The 13,881-nt window shown below is 39.4% G+C and overlaps 3 protein-coding genes across 9 annotated transcripts; 2 read left to right on the top strand and 1 right to left on the bottom strand.

The window, feature by feature from the left end:
• The first annotated feature begins 280 nt into the window (after nucleotides 1–280).
• LOC110755758 (SNF7 family protein) lies at nucleotides 281–3,287 on the top strand. Of its 2 annotated transcripts, none has more exons than XM_021957030.2 (7): nucleotides 281–776; nucleotides 872–1,051; nucleotides 1,159–1,341; nucleotides 1,665–1,795; nucleotides 2,294–2,462; nucleotides 2,574–2,703; nucleotides 2,823–3,287. In XM_021957030.2, exons 1-7 carry the CDS (start codon nucleotides 519–521, stop codon nucleotides 3,071–3,073), a joined length of 1,302 nt encoding a protein of 433 aa, XP_021812722.2. In that variant the 5' UTR covers nucleotides 281–518; the 3' UTR covers nucleotides 3,074–3,287. The 2 variants fall into 2 exon arrangements, with proteins under 2 accessions (XP_021812722.2, XP_021812723.2); XM_021957031.2 differs by having other exon boundaries at nucleotides 583–776; nucleotides 891–1,051.
• A 1,102-nt stretch (nucleotides 3,288–4,389) lies between these two features.
• LOC110755709 (pectin acetylesterase 3-like) lies at nucleotides 4,390–13,263 on the bottom strand. Of its 6 annotated transcripts, none has more exons than XM_088251239.1 (13): nucleotides 12,783–13,261; nucleotides 12,553–12,635; nucleotides 12,328–12,457; nucleotides 12,087–12,160; nucleotides 11,719–11,805; nucleotides 11,516–11,640; nucleotides 11,364–11,424; nucleotides 10,882–10,935; nucleotides 10,730–10,807; nucleotides 10,253–10,358; nucleotides 9,970–10,115; nucleotides 9,521–9,624; nucleotides 4,390–4,643 (listed from the first exon to the last, which is right to left on the bottom strand). In XM_088251239.1, exons 1-13 carry the CDS (start codon nucleotides 13,024–13,026, stop codon nucleotides 4,532–4,534), a joined length of 1,404 nt encoding a protein of 467 aa, XP_088107365.1. In that variant the 5' UTR covers nucleotides 13,027–13,261; the 3' UTR covers nucleotides 4,390–4,531. The 6 variants fall into 6 exon arrangements, with proteins under 6 accessions (XP_088107365.1, XP_088107367.1, XP_021812631.1 ...); XM_088251241.1 differs by lacking the exon at nucleotides 4,390–4,643 and adding an exon at nucleotides 6,033–6,398 and having other exon boundaries at nucleotides 12,783–13,259; XM_021956939.2 differs by lacking the exon at nucleotides 4,390–4,643 and adding an exon at nucleotides 7,681–8,652.
• Nucleotides 6,397–8,018, top strand: LOC110755710 (uncharacterized). The gene is made up of 2 exons (XM_021956941.2): nucleotides 6,397–7,454; nucleotides 7,531–8,018. Exons 1-2 carry the CDS (start codon nucleotides 6,530–6,532, stop codon nucleotides 7,623–7,625), a joined length of 1,020 nt encoding a protein of 339 aa, XP_021812633.1. The 5' UTR covers nucleotides 6,397–6,529; the 3' UTR covers nucleotides 7,626–8,018.
• Nucleotides 13,264–13,881: the final 618 nt, after the last annotated feature.

Genomic DNA, 13,881 nt, shown 5'->3' with positions numbered 1-13,881 from the left:
TATGTAAGGAAAAAAAACAAGGGGTTTTGCTTTGGTCATGTGAAAAAAGATCAAAAAAAGATCTTTTAAGAAAATATCACTTATTTTAACCACACCAATCCTTTAAGATTCAACGACTCGCCTGCCAAATCGACTTGTCGTGTCATACTTCGTGATCTATCATTTTCCTGTCCAACGTGCTGATGGGGTAAAATGTGACATGACAAATCGATTTGTGGTAATTTAGGAGACACTAGACTCGCGTAGAGTAAAGTCACGGTGTAAAGACCCAAATCAAAACACTCGAGGGAGATAAACCCAACAAAACAAACATAAATGATTTCAACCGAAAAAAAAAACATAAATGCTGGAAAGAGGTGGTAAGTTGGAATTGTCCTCCTTCCGTTTATTAAAATCCCGCGAGGAGACCAAAACCGGCTAACTGGCAGGCAGACGAGCGACGACATCGTTGATATTCGTTGGTTAGGTTTTGTTTTGAACCCGGTTCTGGAGAAGGAAGGAAGCAAGCAGTGAAAAAGATGGAAGAGAGTGAGAGAGTGAGGGAGGTGATAAGGAAACAAGTGGGAGATGATTGGGATGATGAAGTGATGAGCAGAGCCCGATTCAAGGCGTTGAGTGGCCAGAGATCCGACTGGGAACCCACTTACCTCTTCTGGAGAGATTTAATTCTCAGCGTTGCTCGCCAACTCGGCCTTTTCATCATCAAACCCTCTCACCTCAACAACCAATGGTTCAATCGAGGAGGCCTCACCCCATTATCCCTCGACCGTGTCTTGGTAATTTTTTTTTCCTCTTTTCATCATCATCCTTCACTCTTTTTCTTTTTGGTCAATAATATAAATTTCTTCATTCATTCCCTCTCTTATTTCAGTTTGAAATGTATAATGAAGGTGAGATTGTGCTGCCCAGCGTGGATCTTGTGGACCCCACTGCAGGGCGTCTCTCCCAGATTTTCACAAGACTTACAAACTCCATGATTAGGAGGAGCAGGACCAACACTCCTCAACTTCTTATGTCCCAGGATCGTCTCATTCTTACCTCACTTTTGAAGGTGGCATGTATTTTCCAAATAAAATGTGGAGTCTAATATCTTAGTTTCTGTGTGCCCCATGCTTATTCTTATTGGTTAATTTTGTTTTGCTATTTTCGTATGTGTAGGACAAAGCTGTTGAAGTTGTGAAACTTTTATCCGAATGTCATTGGACATCTTCGTGCATTGTCACCATGAAGAGGTTCCAGGACATATGTGGAGGAGCCTATGAAGCTTCTGCACTCTTGTCTCACTTGTCAGCACAAGGGAAGGCACGCTATCTCTCACTTTCCAAGGGAGACTTCATAGAGGTAGTACTACTTCTCTTATGCTTCAGTCACAATCATACACAATCGATTTGTTTTGTTCAATTTTGCAAATGAGGGATGCCTTCAACTGCCTGCCACACTTATGGATTGATTTGCCAACCAGAAGGACAAGTAACAAATTCATGAAATAAACTGCTCTAATAGAAAAGCAGCCTAGAAAGTTGCAAATAAACTACGTGAATCATTCTTCTGTAGTCATTTTTTCATATGATCACATAAGTTGAGATGTTGAGTGTACTAGTTACAGTATCCACGTGTCCCTGTTAATCTAAGATTTGTTTTGTTTGGTTATTTTTCGTTTTCAGGGTGTGAAAGTTTCCCTCTCAGCATCTTCCGTTCCTAGTATTTCAAGTCTAGATTGCGATGTTCTGCACCTGATTTGGACAACAGAAAAGCTTCAACAACAACTTAATGTGATTGACCAACGTTGTCAAACGTACCTATCTCTCACTCTCAATACTTCCTTATATGCATGCTGCACTTTCTTACTTTCTTGCTTGAGCATCAAAGACAATAGTTTCATAGATCCCAATCAACCTTGCTCACACCCAATTTTCAATCAATGGTAGTTCAGAGCACTAATAAGGAATTGGGCTTTGTGAATGGTTACTGCGATGAACTCTGCTGTTCCATGATGACTGTGATAGGGTGTGTTATCATGAAATTTAATTGTTGTCATTGCTTGACTTATTTGAGATATCTGGCTTGTGCCGGCTGGTTGAAGGTTTGGCCGGCACTGTTAAACATGGACAACCAGAAGGGATTGGTTAGTTGGTCACAGATATGTTGGGAGTAGAATCATTAGAAAGATACATTATAGTCTTCTATGCTCTCTTCATTTGGAGCTGTGTTCTTATGTGGATAAGGGATGCCTAGGTCTCCAAACAAGTGTGTATGTCCTCGGGAGTCGGGGTTGAGTATATTTCATGTGCAGGTCAAGAAAATCAGCTTTAGCTTGTTTGAATTCTGGAAACAAGAAAGTGGCGCTGAGGCATGTAAGGCAGTTAAAGTTGGCCAATGAGAGTAGAGAAAATTGTGCAACGCTCTTGAATAGAGTGGAGGAAATCCTCGATGTTATTGCAAGTGCTGAATCCACAAAGAAGGTAATTTTAGGAGTGAAGATAATCTTTTATATTAGCTTTTAAATAAATGAAGAAAAGAAAATTGAACTGTGGAAATCTTCAGTAAGCTGATCCAATTTGGCTTGTTGGCAGGTTTCTGAAGCCATCCAAATTGGAGCTCAAGCAATAAAGGAAAATAAGATGAGCGTGGAAGAAGTCCAACATTGCTTACAAGAAATTGAGGAGAGCATTGATACACAAAAGCAAATAGAAAATGCTTTAGGTAATTCCTATTCTTGAGTTAAATTGAATTAAGCTGTGTGAGTTGTTGTGGTGCAGGATTTATCATGCAGGCAATGCTTTTTGTTATCATATCCAATTTGATGTCTTTGGATTTTGCAGAATCAACTTCGTTGTACACAGTTGTTGAGGATGAAGAAAGTATTGAAGAGGAGTTCAAGAAATTAGAGCTGGACATTGAGGTTAACAGTGCAGGAGAAACAGAGGCTTCGAAATCCACTGAATCATTGATAGACTCCTTATCAAATCTCAAGCTTGTGGATGATGGTCTAGCAAGAACACCAGCAGTTCAGGGCACTGTCGAAACAATAAGAAACAACAAAACAGAAACTCCCGTGCTTGAAACTGCCTAACATTTCCCGGATCCCAGAATCATATTGTGATGATTTTGCTCAAGTGGTAAGTATAGTCAAATCACTAAACTAGTTCATTGTATAGTTTTCTATTTTCTGTATAAGTAAAAAAACGAGTTCCTTGTATAGTTTTCTGCATAAGTAAAACCCTTGTAACTGAACAAAAAACCTTGCATTGCAATAGCCATTTTCACAGACATCAAAATTAACCCTATGAATGACCAAGTAAATTTTGTAAATGGACGACTTCAGATCAGGGAAGAGTGGCATTTTCCCCTTAACTGGTGCTCAATATGGCACATAAAACTTCTCATCGGATTCTGTTGTCCTGTCCTGTTTGGGTTTGAGTGGATCCCCTCCTTATATGCCTTTGTATTTGTCTTTTTGTCTTCGGTTTAATAACTTCAGAGTAAATTGTTGACATGAAATTGAACAATTGGTCATACGCATGGTCCAATCCTGCGATACAACATAATCGTTTTGACTTAGTCATAGGGCCTTGGTAGGAAGACACTTCATGTGGTGTCGGCAGGTAAATTGGCTCATCTTTGATCCTCTCTTCTTCTTCTTCATTTTTTTTGGCCTCTCTTTCTTTTCGCTCTTTCTCTTTAAGAAGGCTCTCTATCTGGCTCCTCTAGGGTTTTGGAGGCTGCTACATGGTTTCTAAATCCAAATGTTGAACAAAAACCATGATATGCTTAGCTTTGATTGGATAAAGGTTTTCTAATATAGCTTGCATGTGACAACGCATGAAGAGTGTTTTTGTTTTTTCTCTCTTCTCAAGCTACCAGAAATTTCATTCGAATCATCGATAGTCTCTTTTGGCATTTGAGATTGAGTCTTTGGCCTCAAAACAAAAGTGACAAAATGCTTACTTCAGGAGCTTGTATCATATTATAAATGACGGAAACAGACACATGTCATCAAAATTGAATAAGCAAATTATTTTCTATACTAAAAAAGTGAACCCATTTGAGCAGAAAAACTTGTACGAAACGGGTATAACATTATTTTGCTATTCTTAACCAACAACAGACTACCACAAGGAAAAATTATCACGTGTGGCATATCGTAATTGTCTGGTGGTAGCAAAATAGTGCTATTCCCGTTTCATGGAAGTGTTTCTTTCATTTGAGGTTGCAATCAAGTTGACAAGAATTCTATAGGAAGGGCCTTATATATGGCCCTTAAGTGAAGCTCTATCTTTTAACCGTTGAATCAAATTGTTTGATCCAACAATTATAAGATAAAATTTCACCTAAAGCCATATATAATACCCTCACTATAGAATGACTCATCCAGTTGAATTGAATCTATGCCAATAAAATGGGGGCCCAGTAAATTATTATAGATAGCCATTGGCTCCATTGTTGAAGAAGGTGCGAGCCATCCAATCGCCACGAACTCTGTGAGGGCATCATCAACTCACGTCGTGTTTGGAGCCTTGTTATTATCATATCATATCATATCATGGGCAATGGGCCATCGGAGACCATGATCAGACACGTGTAAGAAATCCGATTGGGCATCAGAATGACCACACTGACACAACACAGCAGCTGTCGTTTGCCTGAGGTGGTTTCACAAACAGAAAGGTGACCGGTCAAATGAAGGGAAGAGATCAACGGTGGGTGAACGGCACTTAAACTAGAAGTCTACAAAGATGTTAATTAATAAAAACAAATTTGGTCGGATTTAATTGATTGATTAAATAGTTAATTAATAATTAATGTTAAGCTTAAGATAGAAAGCATTTCCAATTCCCCAGGGTTGGCAAAAGAAATGATAATGTAATGTTAATGAGGAGGAAAAGCAGTAGGTGTGAAGGTTGAATCGTCGTTGGGAAGTTGTGTGAGCAAATAGTTAGCTATAGTTAGGGATGAGGAAATTTGACCGTTTGAGGTTGGGGTCAGCCTCAGCACAGCACAAGTGTTGTGTTGGGGTTTTGGGATGAGTGCCATCTGGCTATGACTGGTGTCCATTCCCGCCCATATATCATCCCATGGGCCATGGGTGTTGGGTGCCATAAACATAATATGCTTTTCATTGGTTTGACTCCTTGCGGGGAAAGTGATTATTAGGAAAAAGGTTTTTTGGAATGAAAACGCGGACACCTGTCTCTCGTCCTTGTTAAACGCGGTTTGCATTACATCATAGGTTTGCAGTTGCACTGCAGTAGGAATCCATTATGCATATATCCCCACAATAAAATATGTTATCAAAAGAAGAACCCAAAAACCTTTCACTTTCTTAATAAATAAAAAAACAAAAGTTTCACTTTACACAAAGTTCAAAAGATATCCAAATTTTATACCCAAAGAAACAAAAAAAGAAAGAAAGGGCAAAAACAATGCAAATCATTCACACGTCCAAAAACAAAACAATATAATAGAATAATAGAATGGGGGTGGGTAATTGGATCAATTCTTGTACAAGAAGATGGAATTGATAATAGGAAGATGGGTTTTTAGAGTGAAATTGATAATATGAAAATAACGTGGTATTGAATACGTTGATTGCCTGCCTGTGGATGTGGTCCTATCCTATCCACCTAATCCTATGCTGCTTCTTGTTCCATCACAAATTCAAAAGGAAAGGTGTGGTTGATATATAACCAACCACGCCCTGAACCCTTTCTTTGTACTTTTGTACTAGAGAGTGAGTGAGTGAGTGAGTGAGTGGGTTAGACGATCATCTTCCCAAATACCAACAACAACCAACGTACCCTCCTTTCTTGCTAAAACCCATCAACCTAATTGTGCTGCTGCAATTCCGTGTGTGTTGGGATCGGTCAAGTGAACAAGGTGTCCTAAACCAATGAATATATTATATATTACGTACGGTTAGAAAAAAAAAGAAACCAATGCGAAGTTTCAAAGAGAAAAAAGACAAAGTCATATTCAATATCTTACACCCACCCGTGGGCGAAACTTGTATAAAACAGCAGAGGCAGATGACGCATAACAAATTACTATCAGGAATCAACTCAAATTACTGTAACTTCCCTGACTAGTGTCTAGTCATAACTTAGGCACAAAGACATGTCGACTTGGAACCCTATGAGGGAGGGCATTATAGGAATTAACTGAGCATGAGATAAGATATATATAAAAGAAGAGGGAGAAAATAAATAGGGTAGATGGATAGATGGATAGATGGATGAATTTGGATATATATCAGACCATAAATCTATCTGATTACCTTTACCTTATCATGAATTGAGCAAACGAATGATCCACAAAAGCCCAAACGACACACTCTCATCTTTGCACTCTGTTGCCTATAAATAACACCACCAGTCATTCTTCTTCACTCTGCTCTTCTTCTGATAACCAACAAAAACAACAAAACTTTGTTATTACTTAAATTATAACCCAATTGGCCGATTGCCCTGACTGCTGAGGGAGAGAGGGAGAGAGGGAGAGAGGGAGAGAGAGGGAGAAACAACGTCCTAATATGGCGTCAGATGAAAGTATGACCATCCGCTCTTGCATCTCCATGCAGGAAGACGAGTACGACGATGATACGACGGATGATGGATATGATCACCATCCCCATCTCCACAACTTGTCCAGGCTGTCTATGTGTACTAGTAGGAGTTCCACCTATGGTGCTCCTGATCAGGATGAAATTGATGATGATGTTGATGGTAACTACTTCTACCAAGGCCAACATCATGATCAAGATCATGATGCCCAAGAGCAGAGTGGCATGAGTATGTACATGTCACTCTTGTCCATGGAAAGCTTTGACGCGGATGTAGACGACGAGGAAACATTATCATCCAATGATAAACGAACCAAACAAGTACTACTGGAAGCTGGGCTGTCATCCGACTCCGACAAGGAACCCGGCTGCTGTTACTCGCTTCCAGCAACACCCCCAAGACCAAGGACTCAGGCTAGTGCTCCAGGTGGAATGTTCCATTATAAGCATCCCAATCCCATGTTGGTCAAAGAGTATGCCAGCGAGAACGAAGCTCAAACGCTGATGAGCGGCGATTCCAAGAAGAGGAGCAGGAGGAGAAGTAGGAGGAGAATCTCATCAGACAACAAGGAGAACATGAATATGATGATGAGGATGGGTAGTAATCAGCTTGACCATTGTCATAGCTTTAGTGGGGAGAGTGAGGGTGGCTCTGGTACAGGGCTGGTGGTGATAACAAGGCCCAAAGGAGGGAGGAGGTCCCTGTGCATGGACTTGGAGGAAGTCAAGGCTTGCAGAGATCTTGGATTTGAGTTGGAGCACCAGCACATGCTGCAGGAGATGCCCTCTCGTCTTTCTCTCTCCGCCCCAACCCCTACTCTCACTGTCGATACCAACACTACCTGCAGTAGCGGTGGCAATTCCCCCATCGCTAACTGGCGCATCTCCAGCCCTGGTATGCCTAAGCTGCCTGCCTTCCATCTTTTTTTACCTTCATCGTCTAATTTGAGTACTAAATATCTCTGCTTCAGGTGACGACCCACGGGATGTCAAGGCTCGCCTCAAGGTCTGGGCGCAGGCAGTGGCACTGGCATCCACATCAAGACAAGGCAGCGGAGCCGACTAATTCACAAAAGACCATCTATTCTATTCTCTCTGCATTTGGTTTTTTTTTTATGTACTTCTGACACGCGCATCGGATGTCGGGGAGAGTTCCAAGTGTGGGGATTGAACAGAGTATAGTAGCTTTTGCATTTTCGTTTCCACTACTAAGCACATTTTTCTTTCTTTTGTCTGGCTTTTGGGTAGATTTTGCCATTTACTTTTTCCCTAGGAGAGTTCGTATATCTGGTTGACGATCCATTATCTCTATTGAGTTAGACTATATTTCACCCGTACCTCCGCAGCTTCTCAACATTGTAAATATAACATAACCGATTATTTTTTTCATGATGATAGACTTACAATCACACTTCATTATGTTGATTATGTGTAAAGATTTTGAAGTTTCCATTTCGTATTTCAAGTTTGTGAGATGCTTCCCCATTGGATATTGGTTTGTTTGAGTATAATAGTATTGGGGTTGATATTGTATTAGTTATAAAACATATATCAAAACCTTTTTATTGACATTGTATTAGTTACAACACATATCTCAAAAGTTTTCTGTATTCTACTTAGTCCTATGTTGTCCCATATGGACTGCCCAAATTGATCGGAAGCTCTCTAACAAGATACTAAAGCGAGACAAAGGAAGAAAGAATGTCATACTTTACTTGGATGAAACCCTGTCGGGGCATGACACTAAACCAAGGCACTGTTTTTAGCCCCACTCTTTCTCTCAAAACTCATAAGTAATCTGTGTTTACCGTTAATGGCCGTAGTCAGGCCTAACATACATGCTGGAGGATTTATACCAGTGAACTAGTAAATTAAACCCTATCCACGATATGAAAAGCAAATAGAAGGCAAAAAATTCCAAAATCTCTGCACAAAGAGACAGAGATACCATCTGTTCTCACTTGACAGAATGAAACCGCATGATGCATCTGGAACATATTATGGGCACCATCAAGGCACTTAGCAGATTTAGCACAGTAAAAGACAGCCTTGTGGATTGAGAATATGTCATGGAACTGGAAGATAAATCTTCGCTGCAGAGTATAACAGTCATTTCAGTCTCTCACAATTGAAATGGAGAGAGGGAATTGGGAAAGGGTATAGAAAGCTGAGAAATTGAAAGGCATCTGCTAATTTGAATGCTGAATTTGCTCCTTGGTTACTAACAAGGTGAAAGCTCGTAAACCGAATTAACACACAAAGATACATTTATGGAAACCAACACTTTCCCAACCCAAGGATGGACATTCCAGATCTCCCAAGATACAGGAGTGACACCAGAGGCTTAGCTAGCACTTCCTTTTGAGCTCTTACACGACAAACCAAAGATTTTCAAGGCTAAAGCAGAACATAAAGGATATCCTTGTGATTATGTTTCCCCTACCTAAATTTCAATAGTAATTATTATGGGATTAGCATATGCCCGCCTTAGAAGGTAAATGGTCATTAATAGAATCCCCATGGTAAAGAACCTAGAAATTAAGTTGGGAAACCTCCCACTGGGGTATTCTGAGATTAAGAATGTCTACCAAGGAAATAGGCACCTGTTCAAAGCTCTTCATTTTCAATGGGCAGTGCCTCACCACAAGAAGCTCTTGGTCACTAGAAAGTCAGTGATTTGTGGTCCTATTGACTTTATGAAGAGAAAGAAAAAGAATCCACTACAAGTATCAGCTAACACAGTCATAAGCAGGCCACTAATTATGAACCATTAACTTTAAAAGCATGAAAAAGTTTCAAGTTATCTTGAGATAGACAACAGAATCTCTCAGGTGAGAGAAAAATGAGGATGACTCCAGCGATTACAAAAAGTTGCAAAAACAAGCACACATTTTATTTGAATGAATGAATTGTTACAATTTCCAGAAATGGTAATGGAGTAAAGGATAAATTCTCACTCACTTGAACATTAGATTGTGGCAGGTGTTATCACAGGGGTATGCACAGTCAATAGCTTTAACTGGCAGTCGATCAAAGTACCAGTCTCCAACAGACAATGCAATTGCCTGCAAAATAAAAATGTGACTTAACCGATGCCTTTCAAATCTAACGCCATTTCATTATAAATGACTTTACTGAAGCCAAACTATGTGTATCTTGAGATTTCGGTGCTAAATTTAATCATTTAATGAGATTTCTGTGCTACAATTCACTGCCTATCATATGGTATAAACAGAATGCTTCTGCCATTCTCACTTAACTAAATCAAATAGATAATTAAAGACACATATGCATGAGTTCAAGGCTCCCCCAGATGTCAATTCATAAAACAACCACCCTCCCAAGTTAAACTCTTACTATAACTTCCACAACCATTTGAAAAAGTAATAGATATTTAAATGGGGGCATACCCTGTTTCCAAGAACAGGAGAATCATCAGCAAACCATGTATCTTGTCTCTCAGATTGGCAGTGAGCAAAGCAGGAATTTATGAATAAACCATTTTTAGTGGACATTGAGAAATCTCTAACAGCATTGAGCATTTGATTCCTGAAGTCTGCTTCATATGAGGGAAAGGAGAACAGCATTAAGAAGGAATTCTGTAAGTGTGTGCTTGTGTCTGTATATGTTAAGATTACACTGGCACAATAATTAAATAAAATCAATAAAAGAGCGCTAAAAAACGAGAATTACCTTGGAAAAACTGGATCTGGGATGAATTACAAAGTGCATGGTTTGATTTGCATGCACTCCATAAGCCACGAGGATCGGCAGATGTAGGGGCTAAACTAGCTTGAACCTGAAGAAAACAAATAAAAAAGACTTGAGCAAAATTATATCAGGGCCATGAAATACCAGTACAAAAGCCAAAATCCTTGCCAAACAGATAAAAACTGAATACTGATTTCTGTCCTATCAGTCATATGGTAGGCTCATTGGCTGCCTAATTATGAAAAACTACAGCTTTTTAATATGCCTCTTAGAAGTAGAGCATTTAGGAATAAAGCATAAACAATGCACTGGCTTGACAATCGAGTAGTCGCACCATGAAGACAAGACTGTTTGAGGAGGTATAGGTAAATACTTTCAACCAACACCTACAGGCCCTCCAGTACAATACGGTACAAACTGTAAATTGTCTATATAATAAAAAGATAAAAAGAAGATGACCTGCCATGCATCATAGGCTGCATTGAGAAGAAACATGGGAGTCTTAACATTTGCAACCAAATTTTGAGGAAAGAAGCACTGAGAGAGAGAGAGAGTTAGATTTTTTTAATACACATTTAATTGCATAAAATCAATAAAATCTAGAGAATTACCGAAGTTGGGTCTAGGTGGTCGATACAAGTCTTTGGAAGATTTTTTTGCACTTCCTAAAATCATAACAAGTAGTCAATATCACACTTTAAACAGGCTAAGTGACTGGAGAATTATTTAAAGGAAACCTGTAATGTGACAATTTGAAGTGCATATCGTTGTTCTGTTACCAGTCAACATAGATTGCAAATGTCCCAAATCCGTGCCAATGAATATTAGAAAACTTCTTATCAAACGAGCTCAAACAGAAGTTGTGGAAAGGTAGCAGAACTTTTTTGTTAATTTTGTAGGCCAGAGAAATTGCTACTGTTGTTACAAGCTCACAAGCAATCTATGGAAGTGGTGAGACCAATTTAGAAATAAATTTACTATTGTAGTACAAGCTTTGTCCTCCAAAGGTCAGACTCTGATCTAACCCTAAGTTTCTACTTCAAAATTGAGTCTAGTCAACCATGAAATGGAAGCAGAGAATGATGAACATTACCTGCAAGCTAACCACACCAGCAAACAAATTCTTTAGAGTGTGGCCACCAGATACATCAATTCTACAAAATATAAAACAAAACCATCACTAGAAGCATGTTCTTCAACTGAAGAATGCAAATTGATATAAGTTATAGAAGATCAGCTCGTTACGCATCAAGGAACATTCCAGCATCACTTAGACATTTCACTCTGGTAGTTTCGGGAAACAAGTCTTGGAACTCATCACAGTGTAGTATGGATGCCAGACCCCCAGCAGAACATCCAGAAAGAAGAGCCTGAAACACAATTAAATGAATAGTAACTAAAAATTTCGAAGCTGACTCACATGAACAATAGCAAGTTCAGTGTAAAACCTGGTCAGCTTTCTGCATTCCTTTGGACATTAACTCTTCCATAGCGGCTAACCATATCCGTTGCCCTCGAAAATGAAGTTGGGCAGCCTGAAAGGGAGAAATTAGAATATTGAGTGAGGTTTAAAATCAAAAGTTCAAAAAATCCTTTAGTTCTGAGGATTTTGGGACTATGGGTATAGTTCACTCAATAATTAAAGCTTATTCATCAATAAAATGTTCCCTCTAATTGACCATCTTGAAAATATTAGGCCAGCGAAGCTAAATGGTTAGAAGATGCTTGTCAGTAACCAAACTAATCCGGAGCTGTTATGATATCCCTAAAGTTTTTATGATTGTAGGATTGGAAAAACTCAAATGAAACAACCAACCTCATTCTGACTGTCTCCACTAAAAGAAGCCCCATCACAGTAACGTAGCTTGACCCTGTTCCAGTTGAAGAAATCTGCAAGCATGAGAGGAGAGGCCCATCCAGAACATATAAAAAAATTATCAATTACAGCTTAAGCACGTGCAAATTGCGTGTCAATGAAACAAAGAGGAGCAGAAAATGTATTTGATTTGATATAAATGGAGGGAGTGCATAACGTATGGAATAAAGGAAAAGCGTACCAGGGTTTTCTTCAGCTTTATTGCTCAATATTCCTGTGAATGGTAATTGCTTTTCCATGAACTTGGATGAACCGCGGCGAGTAGTTTTGCGATAAACACAATTTCTGATTGAGTTACACCACCCACCTCCCTGCAGAAGAAACCAAACAAATAGGAAATAAACCAGTTGCAAAGCAAACTTTATAAGAAAACTGAAATTGGAAATGAAATGTCAATACTTGATACCTCCAACTGAATGAGCCAGCTGTTTGCACCCGATCCATAGCCAGGATGAAGATGGTAACCGGGCAATGTGCCATCCAAGCAGACTGGCATAAGGATAAGAAGAATATAATTTATTATTCTTCTGAGGAGGAGTTGATTTGATGCTGACATTGTAAGAAATCTTTGTATTTCTAAGAGTAAGATCAACCAAAGAGAGAGAGAGAGAGAGAGAGAGAGAGAGAGAGAGAGACCAGCTCCTTTAGAAGCAGCAGAGTTGATGAGAGTGAGGGGAACCATGAGATTGAGAGGAGGCTGCGTCTGTGTCTGTGCGGGTAAGGCTGAGGAGGCTGAGTCCGCCGCATCTTTGTCCGCTAAGTCTAACCAAGACTTAGACCACAACACTTGCTCTTTCTCCTTCTCCTTCAAGGCAGCCGCCAATGCCACCACCAACAAACCCAAACAACAACATACACTTACTTTCTGCTGCTGCTTCATTCTCACTCAGACTCAGAATGAATCTCAATCAACCAACACCCCTCCTCCTCTCCTCCTCCTTCTCTTCTCTCTCCTCTCCTCTACTCTCAACTCTCTATTCTCAAACTCATATTGTTATACACAGCAAAATTAATTCACTCGAAAGAAAGTCAAAAAAGGAAGGAGGAAAGGCTTGTCTCTTCTTTCTTCTCCTTCTCATTTCTCATAATTCTATTTTTTTCTTTTCAAAAAGCAGCCGTAAAACTGGTCAGAGTCCAAACAGTGACACTGTTTGAGTGAGAGGAAACAGGACACTCGCGTCCGTCTATCATATTTCTTGGCTTCGTTCGTCCACGTCTTTTTTTTTTCTTCTTCTTTTTTGGGGTCAAAATCTTTATTTTTATTTGTACTTTTTTAACTTTTCATATTGAGAGGGGTGATAGTATACTAAGCTCGCATACACTGCACGTATGCTAGGATTCGAACCCAATACCTTTCTTGAGGGAGCAATGACTCCAAACCGCTACACTAGTGAGTTCTTTGTTTTTGGGCCAAAATCTTAGTTTAGCCACTTACCAGTGATTACCTTCGACCCAAAAAAATAAAAACCAAAACCCTTCGACCCAAAAAAGAATAAAAATAGCAGTGAGTGACTACTCCCCCACATAAGTTAAATTTAGTTATCAATCCTAAGTTAATTTCAGTTATGGATTAAATGCATTTGTTCACCATCTTTTGCCTTGACTCTAGTTTTTTTTTTCTTCTCAATTTGGTCACTAATATACTTCTTGTTAGCAATTTTGATCAGTGGTAAGTAATTAGGGAAAAACAATTCGTTTGATTTCGATAAAAATGTTTTATGCACCCTTATGCGCT

This window comes from Prunus avium, chromosome 3 (genome assembly GCF_965620075.1).
Source record: "Prunus avium chromosome 3, drPruAviu1.hap1.1, whole genome shotgun sequence".
NCBI lineage: Eukaryota > Viridiplantae > Streptophyta > Magnoliopsida > Rosales > Rosaceae > Prunus > Prunus avium.
The sequence above is the reverse complement of the archived record's forward strand: the minus strand, read 5'-3'. Positions and strand labels throughout refer to the sequence as shown.